Below are 20,966 nucleotides of genomic sequence, written 5' to 3'. Positions count from 1 at the left end.
ATATTTTTGTCTACTAAAATTTCGATACACATCACTACAATATACCAAGAAACAACGTACCCAAGCAAACCCCTCTATATATATTTCAAATTTGTTCAAGCGATCGTTATTTTAAATTAAAATAATCACATTTATATTTTTACCCTTTAAATAACCGTTATCTAACTTTAATTATTTTATAAATTAAATCAAATATTTTATCCTTTTAATAATTGTTCTCTTAATTCAAATAAATATTTATAATATAAAACTATTTAAAAATAAATACACAAACTATTTTTATTTTTATAACTATTTTTAATAAAAATAATTTTATTAAAAATATATATTAGTTATATATACTCTTGCTAACTTAACTATAAAAGTCTTTTACATATAAATCTTACATCCGATCACCTTTGAAACTTGAAATTTTTTAACAAAGGACGATAAGAGAGTCTTATAATCTTGGAAGAAACCTCAGCCAAATTTGGTGAAAACAAGATATAATTAAAAATAAACTTTTTGTCACAAGTAAATTGATTAATTATAAACGTAAAAACATAATGTATATATTAAAAAGATATTAATTTTAAGTTTTAACAATAATTGTATAAAAATAAGTATTTTAAGGAGGTACTAAAAATTCGTGAATGTTTTTGGGAAGGTTGATTTAAGAAGAGTCTGGTGGGGTTGGGTAAGGTTCGTCGAACAGGAGCAAAAAGAAGTGGGCCAGAGAGTGTTCTCGCCCCAAATATAAGCCCCCAAACACCAACAAGAGAAAGGCCTCAGTTCCTTTCCCTTTGCCCTTTCTTCAAGCCAACCTCTTCTCTGCTTCTTCTTCATCTCACTCTCTCTTCCCTCCTCGATCCTTCTGCAGTCATGATTACAGGTCTCGCACCGTTTCTCTCTTCCATTTCCCGCAAGCCACTGTTCCTTTCTTCTCTGTGCATTCGTTGCCTTCTTTTCCAATTTTATATGCTGCTGTTTTTTTCGATTTCTGCTGCGTTTTCCAATTCAGAGAGATGCGGCGCTCGTAATTTAGGGGTTGTGTTAGAGAGATAAAGAATTTGCGTTCATTTGGAATTCGGATGGGATGTTGCCTTTTGAGCTTGATTTATGGTTTTTTTCTTAAAATTAATCTGTTCTGTGTAAGCTAGGATGATTCAGTGTTATATTTGCTTTCATGTTTGGCGGTTCGTTCGGGGAACTTTGTTACTGACTTATTATCGATATTCAAATGTTTTTTTTTTTTGGTTTATTGGAACTTTCGAAAATGGAGAGGTAGCTGCATTCAACTTCTTTTGAAGTATAACTATGCTATAGGAGCAGTGAAGAAGTTACGCTGGGTAGCTGGTTTTAAATATTTTTCACTGTGCATGGATGTTTTCCTCGTTTTACATCTCTTAACGGATGTTATCGTTAAGCTGATGGAATGCTAGCGATAAACGGATAGTCCTGGTTTTCCGTACGATTTCGGGTTCCGTTAACTGATATATTGCAGTGCTGCCTTGTGGACTGCTGTTTTCTTTTATCTGATTTTATCATTCTGATACTCTACTGATTTTTTCTCTGCAGTAAGTGTAAAATGGCAAAAAGAGATTTTCAAAGAAGTGGAAATTGACACTACCCAGTCTCCTTACGTCTTTAAATGCCAATTGTACGATTTGACTGGTGTGCCTCCTGAAAGACAAAAGATTATGGTCAAGGGTGGTCTTTTGAAGGTAAATAGATTGTTGAAGTGATTACTTTAAGTAATGAGAAAAAGAAAACTTAGGCTAATCTTAGTAGGTCTTTTAAAAAGATCTTAATAATAACCAAGAATGAAGTTGTTTCGAAGCTTTTTTCTTCCTTTGATTTCATCTTGCAATGCAGGATGACGCTGATTGGTCAACATTAGGAGTGAAAGAGGTTAGCAATGCTAGCATGTGTTTTTGCAATACCGTTCTTCTACGTTTCGTGTTTTCTTACATTTAATCGATCCACAAAATCTCCTGTTTTCAGGGTCAAAAGCTAATGATGATGGGTACAGCTGATGAAATAGTGAAGTCTCCAGAGAAGGGAACTGTTTTTGTTGAAGATCTCCCTGAAGAAGAACAAGTAGTTGCTGTTGTAAGTTTGAACTCTTACACACGCCCTAGTTGATGAACTGCAAAATATCTGTGTTTGTAATTTTTGTAGTAGTGGTAGTTCTCAAGTAACGGACATGATTTATAAGTATCTTAACTGATATTTAATATATTACTCTTTTCTTGTGTTATCAGTCATTTATAGAACACATAAGGCTAATAGTTTTTTCCTTTAGTTCAAATTTAAAAGTCAATCCTTTCCAATAACCCAACCGTGAAACTGGGAAACAGATCGACAATAGCCCCTCTGTCTTCATTTTTATTATTCTTCTCTTAAAACTCTAGCTAACCTTCCCTGTGATTTGATTTGAAAAGAAACAATTCAGCACGGTTGTCATCTCTTACCTATCACATTTTTCTTCCACGGACCATCTTGGGAGATGGATGAGAAGCCTGAGCATGTTAAACAATGCATGAGGTATCATTTTGAGTTGTTTAATGTGAGGATTAGCTCAGAAACTTAAAAATAGTAGCTTATGAGCAAGGAAGTCGACATAAAATCAATTTTTTAAAGCTTAAATGGACCCTTACTGTCTTGTCTATATCAAATTTGTGTTTTCTTTCTCAATAGAAGTTTAGGTTGAAGATATCCAGGTCTTGTTCAATTGGTCTGGGTTCTTATGTCTGGTCCTCTAAAGATATACATGGCATTGCATGGTCATCCATTTAAACAAAACATCATATCAGTTCTTGATAACTGAATCAAGGTGGTACTTGAATGTCATATTTTGTGTTTTATTTCTCAATAGAAGTTCATTAGATTGAAGATATTCTTGTGTTTGATCTCTTGTTCAATTGGTCTTGGGTTCTTATGTCCGGTCCTCTAAAGATATACATGGCATTGCATTGGTCATCCATTTAAACAAAATATCAAATCGGTTCTTGATAACATGCATCAAGTTGATACTCAAGTCTCACATTTTCCCATCACACTGGTTCTTAAAATGGCAGTGATTTTGTCTTGAAAGGATGAAACACTAAGTGAGTTATTATAATTGAATGACTATTTTTTACAGAAATCTTTTTAGGAGATATTCTGAGTTTAGTGATATAAAATTGGTCCTTGGGTTTCACATTTTGCCATCACTTTTATCTATAAAATAGCAGCAATTCAGTCCTGAAAGGATGAAACACTGATGGAGTTAATTTATTATCATTGAATGACTAGTTTCAGCTGTGCCATGTTTTCACTTGTGTGAAGGATGTTTAATTTAACATCTTTTATTTGTTTATTTTCTTCTTTAGTTTGGTTGAGTCGTACTCATTTTTTTGTTTGTTTTAGCATTTGATTATTTTTCCTCTTTCCTCTGGGGGTGGGTGGGGCCTGTGTGATGGATTGATTTTCCCAGGGACACACGGCTGGTCTTTTCAATTTGGGAAATACATGTTATATGAACTCAACATTGCAATGCCTTCATTCTGTGCCTGAGTTAAAGTCATCTTTGATTAAGTAAGTCTTTTTCAAGGAGTAAGAATTTACATTTTATTTGTTGCATTTTTGAGGCAGACAATGAAATATGATGAATATTTTATGAACTTTCTTGGAATCAGGTACTCACATTCAGGACGAAACAATGACGTGGATCCATCTTCTCATATGTTGACCATTGCAACCCGTGACTTATTCAATGAGCTTGATAAAAGTGTCAAGCCTGTGGCGCCAATGCAATTTTGGATGGTACATTATATTTATAGTGTTCATTACATAACTAATTGTTCATCTTTAAAAAATTATTTATCTCTGTAACATGTTTGTGGGTGAGAAGACCTTTTTTTTAAATTTTTTTTTGAAATGTTACAATAGCACGCAGAATTGGGAGTGCTGGTTGATGTATATATTAGTTTCTGTATCGAAATGTTTATGTATGCCCATTTTTTGTGGTCAATATATTCATGACTTCCTTTTGAAATTACCATCCAAAGTGGAGGGTCTTCACTTTTAGAATGTGATTTAGGAATTTATTGATGTTTATCTTTGGCTACTTTTATTTTAGGGCTTTTCTGCTGTCTAGTTATTCTTTGTCATTGTACATTAAAAAGCTATGTTTTCATAATTCTTTTGATATTTGTTTGCTGCTCTGAGCTTGCCTCATGCCTTTTTTGGGTACGGTGAATGGCCAGGTATTGCGGAAAAAATATCCTCAATTTGGTCAGCTGCATAATGGAGTGTTCATGCAACAGGTTTATAAGTTGCATACCAGCTTATGGAATTAGTTTTACCACTCTAGTGAATTGGTTTACCTTACCCAATTTGTTTTTCATGTCTAACAGGATGCTGAAGAATGTTGGACACAACTTCTATACACACTCTCTCAGTCCCTCAGATCCCCTGGATCTAGGTAACGTTGTGCATGTTTATTGGGAACTGCATGCAACTGTGACAGTATCTTGTTGCAACTGTGACAGTATCTTGCAACTAATGCTTATTGTTTAGAAAAAGGTGTCAGATTTAAATGAATTGTTAAACAGTGGGTATTGATAAACATTTTCTGTACTTCTCACTGTGGCATACTAGATCTGTCGAACTCTCCCGATTTATAATATATTACTCAATATTTTTCATCCACTTCTTTGATTTCAGAATGTTAATTCAATCTAATAAAATTTATTTTGTTTTCAGTGAAAATCTTGATGCTGTGAAGGCCATCTTTGGCATAGAACTTATTAGCAGGTACACTCCAATGCTTTCTCTTCAATTGTTGGCTACTAATGTGCAATATGTTAGTTACATCCACAAAGTACTCTAGATTAATTTTTTTTCTCATTTGTAGCATTGTTCTTGGTACTATTTGAATCTAGGGATCTGACAGGCTTTCCTTGAATATATGAGAAAGCAAGTAGTTTCTTTCTTTTATTGATTTTAACCTGTGGACGTCTCATTGTCATCTTCTTTATGAATCTTTTTATATTTATCCTAACCTCTGAGGTTGCCAGGTTTCAATTGTCATCTCGTCAATTATTGTCTTTTGCTATTTCTTTTCCATTGTCATCCTCTTGTATGCAAATTGCATCAGTGGTACTTCTCAGAGAAAGCACATTATCCACTTATCATACTTTTAGAAATTAAACCTATTAGTTGGTAGCTCATGGAATACAAAAATAAAGGCAACGTTTATTTAACACCTGAGGGTGATAACTATGCTAATGAAGAAATTGTTTGCCGACAATGTTTTTGAATTTGATGCAACTAGGAATTAAGATAAAGCTGCTTATTATCAACTTACAAATGAAGCTAGTTTTTCTACTATGCATGGGTTGGTTAAATAAAATCTTTACAAGAATAGCAAAGTATATTTTATTTAATGCATATTCGGATTCCTTTTTCTTAAATACCTTACAGTTAAAATGTTTCAATGATTCAGTTGTAAGTGTTAATCATATACCCATATTTGAAATTTAATAATTATATGATATTATTTTATTTTATTTTTTAATAATGATGTTTAGATTTATTTTTCAACTTCTTCTGCACATTTAAAATAAAATAGGTTATTGTGTGTGTATTCTGACACGTTAATTGAATTCCTTTAATACATTAAAACATTTAAATTGTCGCTCTTTATTCTTTACCACCCTAATTTTACAAAATAATTTTCTAACTCAATCTTAGTAAAATTTCCTCAGATACATGTACTAAGAAAATTCTTATGATAATATAATTTTTAAAAAGTTTTAAAAAAAATTATCAGTAAGCACTCATGAATGAAATTTTAAATATTTTTATTCAAGGAATGACCACTGTAGAGTTGAGTCTGTGGAAGCTCGTGTGTGTGTGTTATAAATATGATTTTAGGTATTTTAATTACACATATACATGGTAGAAAATCAGAATTTTGAGTTGCGGTTGCCATGCTGCAACGGTAATTAAAGCACATTTATATATGGACTACAGTACATGAGTACGTCAATTTTGATCCTCCCCCTTCATATTTGAAGTGGTAACCTAGCGAGGGTTTGGACTTGTATTATAGTTTATGTGTCCATGACTCTGTGAGTCTTTTGGCTGGAAAAAAATTGTTTTTTACATGTGTAACATTGTAGTTCTTGCTTTGTGGTGCACTCTGATCAGTTCACTCTTTTTTTGGATTAATAGAGACAACAGTTCACATTTTTTTTTAAATATACTAAAATGCTAATTGGTGCCCCTTAAATTGCATCCTGTTAATTTATAGTCGTTTTCCATTTTTTTTTGGATAACATGTTAGGATTCATTGTCAAGAGAGTAATGAAGAAAGCTCGGAATCAGAGTCTGTTTATTCACTTAAATGCCACATATCGCAGGAGGTGAACCATTTACATGAAGGGATTAAACATGTAAGTGCTAAGCCATTTCTCTTTGTCTTTACACCGAGACACATGTATAACTATTATGCAGTGAAAGTTCAGTGATATGTTGCTCTGGAAGTTTACTTTATAATTTTCTTATTTGGTCTGCAACTTGTGTTTCCTTCTACTGCTGAAAAATAATTGGCTCTTGAGAACCAGTATGTTATAGTTTATCTCTAGCACTGTTACCTGCCGCAAAGACATTTTTTTGGTTTGCCAAGGTCTTGGTTTTGGACTGAGTTTTTTGGGAGTGGGAAGTAGCCACGGTTTAGGTTGGTTCAAATGAGTGTAGCACGCTTGTGCATGCATGCACACACAAACCAGAAGGAAATTAACAATAAAGAAGTTATTGGTAAATTTTTTCCTGTTTATTAACCAAAGATCTTCATGCAGTGGTTAATATGTAACATGTTGACTTTATTAACCATTGGTATCGCCACAGGTTACTAATTTAGAATTACTATTATTCTTAGCTTTTTCTCCATCCCCTCATATAAGTACTGCTAAATGAAAATTCAATAGTTTGACTAATTTAGGTCTATCAAATTGTTTAATCTTATTAAATATTGTTTGCTATGATGAATACACTTGTGAGCTTCTACTAACCTAGCTTACTTTTGTAGGGTTTAAAATCTGAGTTAGAAAAGGCTTCACCTGCTTTGGGCCGTAGTGCTACATACTTGAAGGAATCACGCATTAATGCCCTGCCAAGGTTGATATTATCCTTTTCAAATGATATTTTTTGGATACTGTTTTCTTTGATGCCACGTGATTTCAGTTGGATTACACTTTGAGCTATACATGTACAAGCTATCTTTGATAGTATAACTTGCATAAAGAGTCTAGATAAGATTACTATTTAGGCTTGGTTTCTGCATTGACTGTGCCAAGACATCCTTCTTCAGTCTATTGAAAAGGAGTCAGCCTAATTTTGGCTGTACATTCTAATTCCACGGGCGTGTGGATGGTCTAAACTAACGATACTAGTAATGACTCATGAGACCTTGTTTGAAAGAGTTGTTAAGATTCTACTGTATAACTTATGATCTGTCTCATGGGTTATAGTTAAAATATTGGTCTGCGTTTTACAAAGTTGGTTCTCAAATACTGGCCTAGTAGTTCATCAGATAAGGTCGGTTGCTTTTTTTGTCATATTTTAATTTTTCATTGGTAATTGCTGAGTGGTGCACTTTTCAACTTTTGCCTTCTCAAGGTACTTGACTGTTCAGTTTGTCCGTTTCTTTTGGAAGAGGGAATCCAACCAGAAAGCTAAGATTTTACGGGTAACATTCACTATTTTCTCCTTTTGTTTTTTTCTTTTTTGATGGTCATTGTTGGGTTTTGACTAATTACATTCAAAGATTTTGCTTGCTCTGAAATTTATTTTATTATGCCTTTGTGCTTGGTTATCTCAGAAAGTGGATTATCCTCTGGAGTTGGATGTTTATGATTTTTGTTCAGATGATCTTCGTAAAAAACTGGATGCTCCTAGACAGGTATCCTTTTTGTCTTTAAATATGAAAATCTTATGGTTGTTTGTAAGAAGAAAGATGCTTGCTTATAATGTGTGGTTTTATACATTTTGGATATTGTACCTTTAGATCCTAAGAAACGAGGAAGGCAAAAAGCTTGGTCTGAAAGTGAATGATACAAGTTCTGCTCAGAAGGAAAATGATGTGAAAATGGCCGACGCTGAGGTTAGGAAACAGCCAAACTTAACATCATCTTTGATATGCAGTGATTGTGATTCCCTTCGATGATTTCCATGCTTGCTGTCATAAGCATGGAGTTGTAATTTCATCCCATCGATCCGCAATAGAATTTGGAGTGGAGAATTGAGTTCTGTTCCTAAATAGAATATTGTGACGGGGATTTCATTCTCCGTGGAATACCAAGGGCTTGTTTCTGTACTGTTTTTAAAAACAGTTCAGTTTTTTTATTTTTTAAAGCTAAACTTTTTTATTACTGTTTTAGTTTTTCTGTTTTTAACAGCTAAAAAATGATTGTGTTTTCTGTTTTTAGTTTTCTCAACCACTTGTTCCATTTCTCAACCGGACTCCATTGCTGCCAGACAAAATCCTCCTTCTATTTCCATTCTTCCTTCATTTTCTTTCTAAAGCGGTTTTCGAGTTTTTTCCTAACTTATTTTAAAAATCGGTTTTTCAAATGGGTTACTAAAACTGTTTTAAAAAACTAAATCAAACAAGTAATGCTTTTCTTTTTTTTCCTATATGCGGGTGAAAAACAACTTTTTCTTTTACAAATAAAATTACAGAACTGTTTAGTTTTTTGAGAAGATTTTTTAATTATATTCTTGTAAAAGAAAGACATTGGTTAGCAGGATATGTATATACGACCCAAGTTAAAACTCATCTAATTTTTCTTTTACAAAAAAACTTATTGGTTTGAAATACATTGATTCTATGTATCGATCATTACAGTTGATTTCAGTCCATTTAACGCCCCTTGCATATTCTACGTACTACTACAGTTAGCATAAATAAATACAATTCTGTGTATTTTGCTTCTTTGTTGATTCAGGGATCATCGAACGTTGATGGGGAGCCATCTGTAGTTCCCATGGACGAGGGTAAAAACTTGCAACGATCTGCTACTCATTTATTTTCTGCTGCCAGTAATTTATACACACTTATGCACACACACTAACTCTCTTTCTGCTTTGTTTTCATCATTCTCCGTCTATAGGTGAAAAGGAAACACAGATGACTGGAATTTATGATTTGGTTGCTGTGTTGACCCACAAGGGTAGAAGTGCTGATTCAGGACATTATGTTGGTTGGGTCAAGCAAGAGAATGGTTGGTTCTAGGAAATAGAATTGTGTTTGTATCTAACCATCTGTCCTGGCCTCTTTCAAACAATATTTATTTTGTTGTTGGCAGGGAAATGGATTGAGTTTGACGATGACAATCCCAAACCAAGAGTGGAAGACGACATCACTAGACTCTCTGGAGGAGGTGAATATCATATAATTAATTTACGGACATGGATATTATTTACTTCTTCCTCCACCCTACTTCCCTCTCCGAATTTCAACCTAGCAGCATTATCCTTAATTTGTATATTTGTAGCTTGAATTCCTCTCTCAAGGATTAACAAATTTATTATCTTTTTAGTTTTTATGATTAGGAAATCAAAAGGGCATTCGTTATTTTATAAACTTCAAATTTGTTTATATGTTTACCCCGTAAAAAAATTCTGTCATCTGTCTCCAGGTGATTGGCATATGGCGTATATAATCATGTACAAGGCTCGTGTTGTATCTGTGTAATTGCTAGGAAGAGCAGATTGATGATTTACCTCGGAGATTGATGGATTGCGAGTGAGAAATGGTGGTTGTTAGTCAGTGTTTGTTTTAGGTATTGTATTTTTTAAAGGATGTATAAGGATTTGAGTTAAAGCATGGCATGGTGCCATGGATCCCAGAGGCAGTTGAGTTGAATATGAAGTAGCAGCTGTTGTTTTACGATGAAGCCAAGTATATTTCTTTGAAAAGCGAGATCAACCTCCTCTATGACATAGGCTTATTTAATTTGATTATGACAGGTGAATTATTTAATTTTATAATTTCAAACATTTTTTACCTGTTCATATGAAATGTTTTCTCTTTTAACATTCTTTTATAAAATTGCTTCTTTATTGACATACTAATAGGAGCTTTCATTATAGAGAAATTCATAGCTACTTTTTAAAATTAAAAATCATGTTTAGAATGCACTACTAATGCTAGATGATATAATTTTCATGAGCTCATTTAACAGTACTAGATAATATGTTATTATGTTAAGCTTTTTCAAGTTTTTATTTTTTAAAATTGTTTGACATGCTTTTTCGGTATTGTCGGTATTGATTAATGACGGTAAGAGGGGATAATATTTTGAAAAGAAAAGCAAAATGCGTGTTCATTTCCAACATATTCTGGACATTAAAATATTGTTTATTATTGTAGTTTGTATATGGACATTAGTTTTTAAATTTTTAAACAATGGAAGTGGTATTTTTTTAGTAGAGTGAATTTAAGTGGTATAATTATTTTGGCAGTATTTAACAAAACATTAAGATGATAACATATTCCTCTCACCTGTCTTTCTCTTCTCCTGCCACTTCTCTACCTTTTCTCTATCTTTAAACAAGCATAGTTTATAATTTAGTTTTTTTTTTTATTAGTTAGGCAACAAAAAATATATTAATTACAATTATTTTATCATTTACATGTTAGTTAAATAATCGGTATTAATACATTCCTAAAACTTTATTAAATTTAGGAATATTATATACTAAATTTAGTTGTTAAGTGCTATAGTTATTTGGTTATGTAATTAATGGTTAATTAGTGACTTACTAGTTATATTATTAAAGACTAATTAATTTGACTAGTTAGAAATGTAATTATATCTTACTTTTGCACTTTGGAAAATAGGAGTATGAACTTTGACATTTATAGTTATGATTTATGATACTTTTTAAATAATTAATATTGATTCTATTGATTCTTTTGTAATGATATTGATTGTGTCCAACCCAACAAATTATATATTTTATTAAACCCTTGATTAAAGTGTTATGTAATAAAAATTTTGTTAAGTGTGTGGATTGAGTGAAACTTTTTTTATTTGGGATTCAATATAAAGATGAAATTACTATCTCCAATTTGAATTATCCTTTTATTTTCTTTTATATAAAAAACAATGCATAATTACTATGTCAAATATTGAATTATGATGTTACTATCACTTTTGAATAGTTTATTAGTAAATATATTTTAATCTACAATTCAACTAATTGTATTATTTTGATACGTATTTTATTGAAATTGATTTCATGTCATTGCTTTGATTTTGTATAAGACCAATAAAAAATATTATCGAAATTTCATGAAATATAATAAATATTAATTAAGTTTTACATGCTAATCAACCATAAAATAGTAAATATTTCTCAATTAAATATAATCTCACCTTTTGGATTAAAATAAGTAATATTTACATGGATATGACACAACTAATGTCAACCACCAACACATACAATGTAAGTGTGGGTCAAAGTTGAATTAATTCAACATTCACTTATGATGTTGGATATTATGTGAATTGTTTGAATGGAAAAAAAAGGTTATATGCTATAAAGATTAAGAAACATGTTTCATTTGGGGTGACTTTATTATAAATTATATAACATGGATGGGATATGATTAATTGTTAGATCTGTCAAACATGTAACTATTTCAAGAAGCTATTTATTCAACCATGGATGACCAATTAGACGACATAATTTGAGATTTTGAAATTGAACTTTTTGCACAAGCACATATATATAAAGACTTGTCTATGAGATAAAAAAGATACTAAATAGTATGAAATATAAAATGATATAGAACACCCTCACAATATTTTATTAAAAAAGAATTGAAAATAATGTATCAAATATGTATTATCATATTATAAGATGTATTGTATGTTTACTTTTGTATATTGATTAATTACTTTAATTATATTATTTTGAACTACAATATAAAAAATACTTTGAAAATTATGGATATAATAATTGCTATGAAATAAATGACAACCATTACGTGATATAAAATAAAAAAGTATTAAAATCAAATAATTTATTATAGTTAACCAATTCATTAATAATTTAACTGTTTATAGTTGTTTGAAGTTTGTAAATATAATATAGTATTTCAATAGACACAATGATCGAATTAAAAAAGTATTCGACTACGTTAGAATTATAAGCACATGATAATATTTTGTCAATGCTTATAGTTGGTAAAGTAAAATAATATTTATAGTATACAATTTTTATAATGCTTTATTTATAATTGTGCTTATGATGACATAAGAGATACTAAAAAAAACTTTTGATATTTGTAAATTGGTTTGTGGTATCTGATGGAAGGCAGATAAATATAAAACAGAACAAACATTTAAAAGAGAATAACAACGTCACTTACATATAGATTTGACGTAAAATAGTCATAAAATAATAAAATTTTATATTCTAAAAAAAGGAATAATGTTTTCAAAAAATTTAGGTTTAATTTTCTTGACTTTCAAAAAGGTTCTAATTTTTGTAATTTTTTATTTAAATTTGATATTTTTTCGGCTGGCGTCCAAATTTTTAGTATCACAGGGTTCATATAAGTTATTACTAAATATACCATCTCATTTTCTTCCTAACATTCTTGACTCGGTCGTTGCTGCATCACCGACCACTGAACTCTCCCTCTCCGCCATTACGTAGCCGCAATGTACCACCATCTTCTTCCTCGTACCACTATCGCAAGACAACTAACATCTTCTTCGAGCAAGCTGTAAATAATAGATATGCAACCTCACGAGCAATTTGCAAAAAATCTTAAATCCACATATCGCGAGAACCTCCATGGCCAGCCATCCAAACCAAAAGCGAAGCCACCAATAGCGCAATCACGACCATCGCATAAACTTTTATCAGCCACCACTTCTCTGCATCACCAACAAAAGCCACAGCGAAATCCTAACGACCCATTTCGTGCCTCCTCCACACGAAGCTCCATTGCGAGTTCGAACTTGCAAATCAAAAAGTCAAAGATCACAAATTATAAACGAAAATCTCCACTATCGCAAATTGAATCCATGACAAGACACCATGTTCGTTCAACCACCAAAAATTCGCACAGTCGTAAAATCCAACTTGAAAATCATCATTGCAATCAACCATAAAAGTATCAAGAACAATTAAACCTTCACATTAGCCACCTCTAAACACAAATCATTCACTAATGACTCACATAAATACTATGTCATTAACAATTTAGATGCGAAAAAAAAATCAAATTAAATAAAAATTATAAAAATTGAAATAACTTTAAATGTCTAAAAAAAATCAAAAATCAATTTGAACATAAAGAATCACTTTAAACAAAACTTACGAAAAATAAAAACTAAAATAAATATTAAATCGAAAATTTATAAGTATCATTTTTAAAAAATTAGTGTACGCAACAATGATTCTTACTATGATATGACATGTATTAATTCATTCCATTTTTATTTATTAACTCTTTCATGTTTATCATATTTTTTTTAAAAATTAATATTTAATACGACGACCGTTAATATTAAAATCGTCCTCGATCGTATGTAAAGATATTACATTACACTGGTTCTTAATCGTGTCAAAGTTTTTTTTTCTCAAGACCATATTAAAGACAATTCAAGAACCAATGTTAAAATACTTGTTTTATTTTTTTCAATTAAAGACAATGCTTTTAGGATATAAGTAAACGTAATGTGTAAGCTATTAATACAGTATAATATCACACATTATAATATCTAATTGTTACATTCTTTAACCATCAATTAAATAATTAGTTACAGATGTACCATTGAGATTTAATATCTATTCCAAAAGATGAATCTATTTTATTTTATGATTTATTTATTTATTTTCTCTATTTAAAATTTCAATAACTCATAAAACACATATTATTGTTATTATTTATTTTAATAAATTACATTATATTAAAATGTATAGAATATAATAAAATGAAGGAATGCAAAAAAAAAAACTAAAATTATAATTTGTATTTTGCAAACAAAAGTACAAAATTAACATTACCATGCACTGAGAAAAGAATTTAAAGTAGCCATCAATTCATAAATATTAAATATAAAAAAACATATGTTTAGTTTAATTAGTAGGAAGGGGTGAGTTCTTGCAAAACTCTTGATCCATCATTTCTTTAATTCGTATGAACAGAAAAGAAATCAAAATTCCATCAAATTTAGATCAAAAAAAGAGTTTCTAAAATAAAAAGATGAAATTTATTGATTGAACAAAATAAACCAGAAGTAAAAAAACAACTGAGATTCAAATCTTGAGAGTCAAATCAGGTTCCTCCACCACTCTATTGGCAATCTTGAGAGTCAAATCAAGTTCCTCCACCACTGCATTGCCAGCAGCCATTGCAGAAAAACCATTTTCTTCATCAGAGTTCTCATCACCACTTGAATTCTTGACATTCAAATCATGCATCATTGTAATTTCATTACGAGATATCACTGCAGAATCTTTTTCTTGATTAGATAAACTAGTATTAAACAACAACTCTGAATTTAGTTTTTCATCTCCAAGTATAGAAAAAGTTAAAGGTTGATATGATATGTGATCTTGATGAAATCCACTCCCTTCATCATTCAAAGTCTGCAACTTTTGAATTGTGGCTTGAACATAATCCAAAGTGTACTGCTTTGACCATTGATGATCATGTGTTAGTCCAAAATGTGGCTTGAAATGAGTCATGGAAATTTCTGACACCCCACATGATTTTCCTCTCAATCCATGACAGTTGTTTGAATCAACACCACCAACATATGAAGTTCTGCCATATGCAGAAGCCATGTTCAGAATCTTCTCTCTCTGTGCTACTGCTCTTTCTGCCTTGTGTGCATTCTGATGTCCACCCAAGGCTTGGAAACTGCTGAACTTCTTGTTACAATATCTGCAACAAAGCTTCTTCTTCTTGTTCTTCTTCTTCATCAGCATCAGTGATGGCTTTTCTGATGATGGAGAACAAACTTTTCCACAACTGTTTTCTGCTTCACCATTGCTTTCCATGGTTTTATCTGCAAAAAAGATTTCTTCCAAACTTTCTCTTGGTAACTTTTACTGGTGCAAGGCTATTGACAGCACCTTAATATATATATATATATATATATATATATATATATATATATATACAGCAAGATTTGTTCTTAATCATTGTTAGAAATTATTAATTATGGTAATTTTGGACATTTCCATATTTAATCACATGGGGTATATTTTAATTCATGATTCATGAAGTATTCATAAAACAAAATCTTAACTGTTATCTAATCTATCCTGGGAGATTGTGAATAAATACAAAAAGGACTATAATAAATCATGAAATTTATTGTAACAAACTATTAATTTAAACATAGTATTATATTAAATCAACTTTCTTGCAACTTTTAAAGATTTAATTGATCAATTCCATCAAAATATACATTTATGGTAATAACCTAATTAGTTACTGTAATTATAATACTGTTTTGTATTAAATAAGAAATATAGTGATATTATTACAAAATAAATAGTCAAAATGTATTGTCAATATATGGTTAAATTATATTATTTAAATTTCATATATTTATAAAAAAAGGTCATGAATATTTTAAATCTTAATTATTATAAATTTCATTATCATTTTTAACTCTATTATATTCACATCAAAATTTACTACTTTAATGTAATTTGAAACAAAAAATAAAACTGGATAAGTTTTTTAAAATTACGAACTATATTACAACATCCATATATTGATAATCTGACGATTAATGTTATTTATTTGTATTAATTATATTTAAATTTTAAAAATAGAATAATGATCTTAAATATTGAGTGTGGGTATCATATGGCTTGAATGATTTTTGGTCTAAATTAGAGAGTTTGAAATATCAATTATATTTATAAAATCAACATGATATAATTAAAATAATATTTACTTCAAATATATAATAATATAATAATTAATAATAACATAACCAAATTTATTAGACTTAACGGACATGAACAAATAATTAATAAATTATTCAAATTGACAAATCGGTCATTAATGTTAAATATAATAACTATAAATTATTTGACTATTAAAATTTAATTATCATTAAGATAAATAAATAAATAATAATTTTCATTGCAATGTATGACCCAAAATATATTTTTGAATTTGAAAATAATTTAAATATTTTTTAATTATATCTATAAATGTGAAAAATTCATCTCGCGTCAAATCTATATATTTTACAAATTTAATAAACTAATATGCAGTATATCTTCTAACTTTTCATTTCAGACAAATATTAACTAGTATAGGCTAACAAAAGTAATCATTTTCAATGGACACAAATATTAATAAAATTATTATTATTATTAAATAAGACATTTTTAAGTTTTCATCATAATATTGATGAAATAAAGAGATATCACATAGAGTTTGATGGAGACTTCGGTTTCCTTTTAAAAAGGAGATTTTCCATCTGTCACTTCATTTAAATTTTCGTTACAAGAATCAAAGATTCTTGGATTTCAAAGCAACTATAGCCTTGTCTAATTGGACAAGGACAAGCCAATAAAAATTATAACAAAAATTTAAGATCGGAATTACCCTTGTATTACAACTTTTGTCTTTCAAGAGCTCTTTAATAATGGAAAACGTTTTGGTTGTATTGTTCTTAGAAAGTTGATTTGAAAGGACCACAAGATCTTCAAGGTTTGTGAGTGATGGTGGATGTAGCTTAAAGGCTTCTTCAAGGGTTGCAACACATAGATCATAGCTAATATCTTGTGGGTACCTTTTGACCCTTCCTTACAGTATTCGGAGATAAAATTATTAATTTTTTTAAGAGAAAAACATCGAGTGTGATTTTACATAATGAAAATTTTAAAACAAAAATTACAAAATAAAATGGAAGATGTGATAATGAAACCCTTTATGAACATTTTATGAACAAGTTGGGGTGCATTTATTTAAGAAATAAGTACAATATTAATTTCAGAGATTAACGGAAGACCAAAAAAGAAACAAAGGATCACCTTTTATGAACATTTTATGAACAAGTTGTACCATCAAACTATGTTGAGTGGTCGTCGAACACACAAATCAAGATTAGAATTGCAGTTGACTGATGTTTTCATGAAAGGAGTGTCAAAAAGAGTGTTTAATGAGTCTCTATTCAAATTGAGAATGTGAAATATCTATGCACCAACTTGAGTGAGGGTATTAAGATATGTCAAATATTCTATTAGCAAATACTAGGTAATCAAATATTGTGTTAATTGTAATTTAGGCATTATTACAACTGAGGTAGTTTGTGCCGATTTGTGTAGTTGTCATTCTTTTAATAGATGAAGAATTACAAGTCTCTTGTATGTATATACATGATACATTATTCTTTGAAATAATACATCAAAATTATTCTTTAAACTTTTTTATATAATATCAATATTTGAATATAATTAATGATACTTCGTCAAAAGTGAGACCTTAACCATTAAATAAAATAAAGGCAATGCATTTATCAAGAAAGACATCAGAAGCAATGAAACGCATATGAGAGAAATGAAGAGAAAAATAATAACATGCAAATAAACTCCCGCATTTGTTTTGGGGTGCTTCTCATTTTAGTTTGATGAGCAATAATAAGGGGAGAGATTAAGGGATTAACGAAGGACACAAAAAAGGAAACAAAGGGTCACCATTTATGAACCTTTTATGAACAAGTTGCACCATTAAGCTAAGAACAAGAGTTGAATTGAGCATGGAAAGTAAAGTATATCATGTATCCTACAAAACTTAGGATTAAGCAAAATTTATTATTCTTATTTAAGCCTTGGATTACTGATAGTGTTGTATCTTTAAGGTATCAATATTTGAATATAAATAATGATACTTGGTCAAAAGTGAGACTTTAACCATTAAATAGAATAAAGACAATGCATTGATTAGGAAAGACATATCAAAAGCAATGAAACGCCTATTAGAGAAATGAAGACAAATAGTAACATGCAAATAAATTTCGACACTAGTTTTGAAGTGCTTTTCATTTTTGTTCGATGAGCAATGACAAGGAGAGAAATTAAGAGATTAACAGAAGACCAAAAAAGAAACAAAGGGTCACCTTTTATGAACATTTTATGAACAAGTTGCACCATCAAACTAAGTTAAGTGGTCGTTGAACACACAGAACAAGATTAGAATTCCAGTTGGCTGATATTTTCATCAAAGGAGTGTCAAGAAGAGTGTTTTATGAGTCTCTATTCAATTTGGGAATGTGTAATATCTATGCACCAACTTGAGTGGAGGGTGTTAAGATATGTCAAATATTCTATTAGCAAATATTAGACAATCAAATATTGTGTTTGTTGTAATTTAGGCATTATTACAACTGTGACGTAATTTGTGCGGATTTGTGCAGCTGTCATTCTTTTAATAGATGAAGAATTATAAGACCCTTGTATGTATATACATAATACACTATTATTTGAAATAATACATCAGAATTAATCTTTAAACCTTTTTATATGGTATCAATATTTGAATAAAAATAATGATACTTCGTCAAAAGTGGGACCTTAACCATTAAATAAAATAAAGGGAATGCATTTATCGGAAAAGACATCAGAAGCAATGAAACACATATAAGAGAAATTAAGAGAAAAATATTACACATGCAAATAAATTCCAGCTCTTGTTTTGGGGTGCTTCTCATTTTAGTTTGATGAGCAATAATAAAGGGAGAGATCAAGGGATTAATGAAGGACAAAAAAGGAAACAAAGGGTTACCATTTATGAACCTTTTATGAACAAGTTGGATCATTAAACTATGAACAATGGATTTAGCATGGAAAGTAAAGTATATCATGTATCCTACAAAACTTAGGATCGAGCAAAATTTATTATTCTTATTTAAGCCTTGGATTATTGATAGTGTTGTATCTTTAGGGTATTAATATTTGAATATAAATAATGATACTTGGTCAAAAGTGGGACCTTAACCATTAAATAAAATAAAGACAATGCATTGATTAGGAAAGACATATTAACATGCAAATCAATTTCTACACTAGTTTTCGGGTGCTTTTCATTTTTGTTCGATGAGAAATGACAGGGAGAGAAATTAAGAGATTAACGGAAGACCAAAAAAGAAACAAAGGGTCACCTTTTATGAACAAGTTGCACCATCAAATTAAGTTGAGTGGTCGTTGAACACACAGAACAAGATTAGAATTCCAGTTGGCTGATATTTTCATCAAAGGAGTGTCAAGAAGAGTGTTTTATGAGTCTCTATTCAATTTGGGAATGTGTAATATCTATGCACCAACTTGAGTGGAGGGTGTTAAGATATGTCAAATATTCTATTAGCAAATATTAGGCAATCAAATATTGTGTTTGTTGTAATTTAGGCATTATTACAACTGTGATGTAATTTGTGCGGATTTGTGCAGTTGTCATTCTTTTAATAGATGAAGAATTATAAGACCTTTGTATGTATATACATGATACACTATTCTTTGAAATAATACATCAGAATTATTTTTTAAACCTTTTTATATGGTATCAATATTTGAATATAAATAATGATACTTTGTCAAAAGTGGGACCTTAACCATTACATAAAATAAAGGCAATGCATTTATCGGGAAAGACATCACAAGCAATGAAACGCATATGAGAGAAATGAAGAGAAAAATATTAACATGCAAATCAACTTCCACACTTATTTTCGGGTGCTTCTCATTTTGGTTTGATGGTAATAATAAGGGGAGAGATTAAGAGATTAACAAAGGACACAAAAAGAAAATGAAGGGTCACCCTTTATGAACCTTTTATGAACAAGTTGCACCATTAAACTATGAACAAGAACTGGATTGAGCATGGAAAGTAAAGTATATCATGCATCCTACAAAACTTAGGATTGAGCAAAATTTATTATTTTTATTTAAGCCTTGGATTTCTGATAGTGTTGTAATATTTGAATATAAATAATAATACTTAGTCAAAAGTGGACCTTAACCATTAAATAAAATAAAGACAATGCATTGATTAGGAAGGACATATCAGAAGCAATGAAACACATATCAAATAAAGGAAGAGTAAAATATTAACATGCAAATCAATTTCTGCACCAATTTTGGAGTGTTTTCCATTTTTGTTCGATGAGCAATAACAAGGAGAGAAATTAAGAGATTAACTAAAGACAAAAAAACAAAAATAACATTTTATGAATATTTTATGAACAAGTTTCATACGTAAAAAAACAAAAGATAAATAGAAAGTAAAATATATAATGTATTCTACAAAACTTAGGATTGAAGAATTTATTATTCTTATTTAAACTTCGATTACTAACAGTATTATCATTATTTGAATATAAATAATAATAATATTTTAGCAATTTTAAATTCTGGTCATCTAATTTCTGGTAACTAGAAATTATACTACACAGCTATCAACGATTAATCATTATACTCGAAAGATGTTTACAAATAATTTGGTTATAATTTATTTTAGTGTGTAGGACAGAGTCAGATTGATCGTGTACTAAATTGATCGTGTACAAATAATTTGGTTATAAGTGCTGTGTACTGCAATTTGATGTTAACAAACATTTTCAAGATATCATGAAAATTTGGTAACTAGGATAGCTGAATATGTATGTATGTATCATATAAAATAAATACTTCATACATACATTATAGTACCTGACATTTTCCCTGTAGTTGTGTGCTGGAAAAAAGAAGAAAAAAAAAACCATGTTCATAAATGAATGTCAGTGTCTTTAAAGGAAGTAATATTTTCTAATTACTGTAAGATATAAGCTAGTTAATGATATATAATATAACCAGAAAGGTGTATTCAATTTGATTATCTAATCTAACACACCTGAGACTGAATTTCAGAACAAAGAATCTCCAACTTCTTAACTTTATGTAATAATCTT

The 20,966-nt window shown here is 30.0% G+C and overlaps 2 protein-coding genes across 2 annotated transcripts; one reads left to right on the top strand and one right to left on the bottom strand.

The window, feature by feature from the left end:
• Nucleotides 1–656: 656 nt before the first annotated feature.
• On the top strand, nt 657–10,044 carry LOC108320663 (ubiquitin carboxyl-terminal hydrolase 6). The gene is made up of 18 exons (XM_017552162.2): nt 657–871; nt 1,558–1,703; nt 1,855–1,890; nt 1,984–2,091; nt 3,458–3,558; nt 3,660–3,786; nt 4,230–4,289; nt 4,380–4,447; nt 4,729–4,779; nt 6,314–6,422; nt 7,058–7,146; nt 7,648–7,717; nt 7,850–7,930; nt 8,036–8,131; nt 8,976–9,024; nt 9,141–9,251; nt 9,336–9,410; nt 9,669–10,044. The coding sequence occupies exons 1-18, from the start codon at nt 862–864 to the stop codon at nt 9,722–9,724; spliced, it is 1,443 nt and encodes a 480-aa protein (XP_017407651.1). The 5' UTR covers nt 657–861; the 3' UTR covers nt 9,725–10,044.
• A 4,266-nt stretch (nt 10,045–14,310) lies between these two features.
• On the bottom strand, nt 14,311–15,057 carry LOC108320453 (uncharacterized). Its single transcript, XM_017551871.2, has one exon. The coding sequence runs from the start codon at nt 15,055–15,057 to the stop codon at nt 14,311–14,313; it is 747 nt and encodes a 248-aa protein (XP_017407360.2).
• Between the last annotated feature and the right edge of the window lie 5,909 nt (nt 15,058–20,966).

The sequence above is a fragment of the Vigna angularis genome, chromosome 9 (assembly GCF_016808095.1).
Source record: "Vigna angularis cultivar LongXiaoDou No.4 chromosome 9, ASM1680809v1, whole genome shotgun sequence".
NCBI classification, from domain to species: domain Eukaryota; kingdom Viridiplantae; phylum Streptophyta; class Magnoliopsida; order Fabales; family Fabaceae; genus Vigna; species Vigna angularis.
The sequence above is the reverse complement of the archived record's forward strand: the minus strand, read 5'-3'. Positions and strand labels throughout refer to the sequence as shown.

Bases quoted from the DNA above. Each gene is read 5' to 3' on its own strand.
- LOC108320663 (XM_017552162.2), top strand. The intron at 3,787-4,229 runs GTACATTATATT...GTGAATGGCCAG, and splicing joins CGCCAATGCAATTTTGGATG to GTATTGCGGAAAAAATATCC. The intron at 7,147-7,647 runs GTTGATATTATC...TGCCTTCTCAAG, and splicing joins CGCATTAATGCCCTGCCAAG to GTACTTGACTGTTCAGTTTG.
- LOC108320453 (XM_017551871.2), bottom strand. From the start codon at position 15,057: ATGGAAAGCAATGGTGAAGCAGAAAACAGTTGTGGAAAAGTTTGTTCT.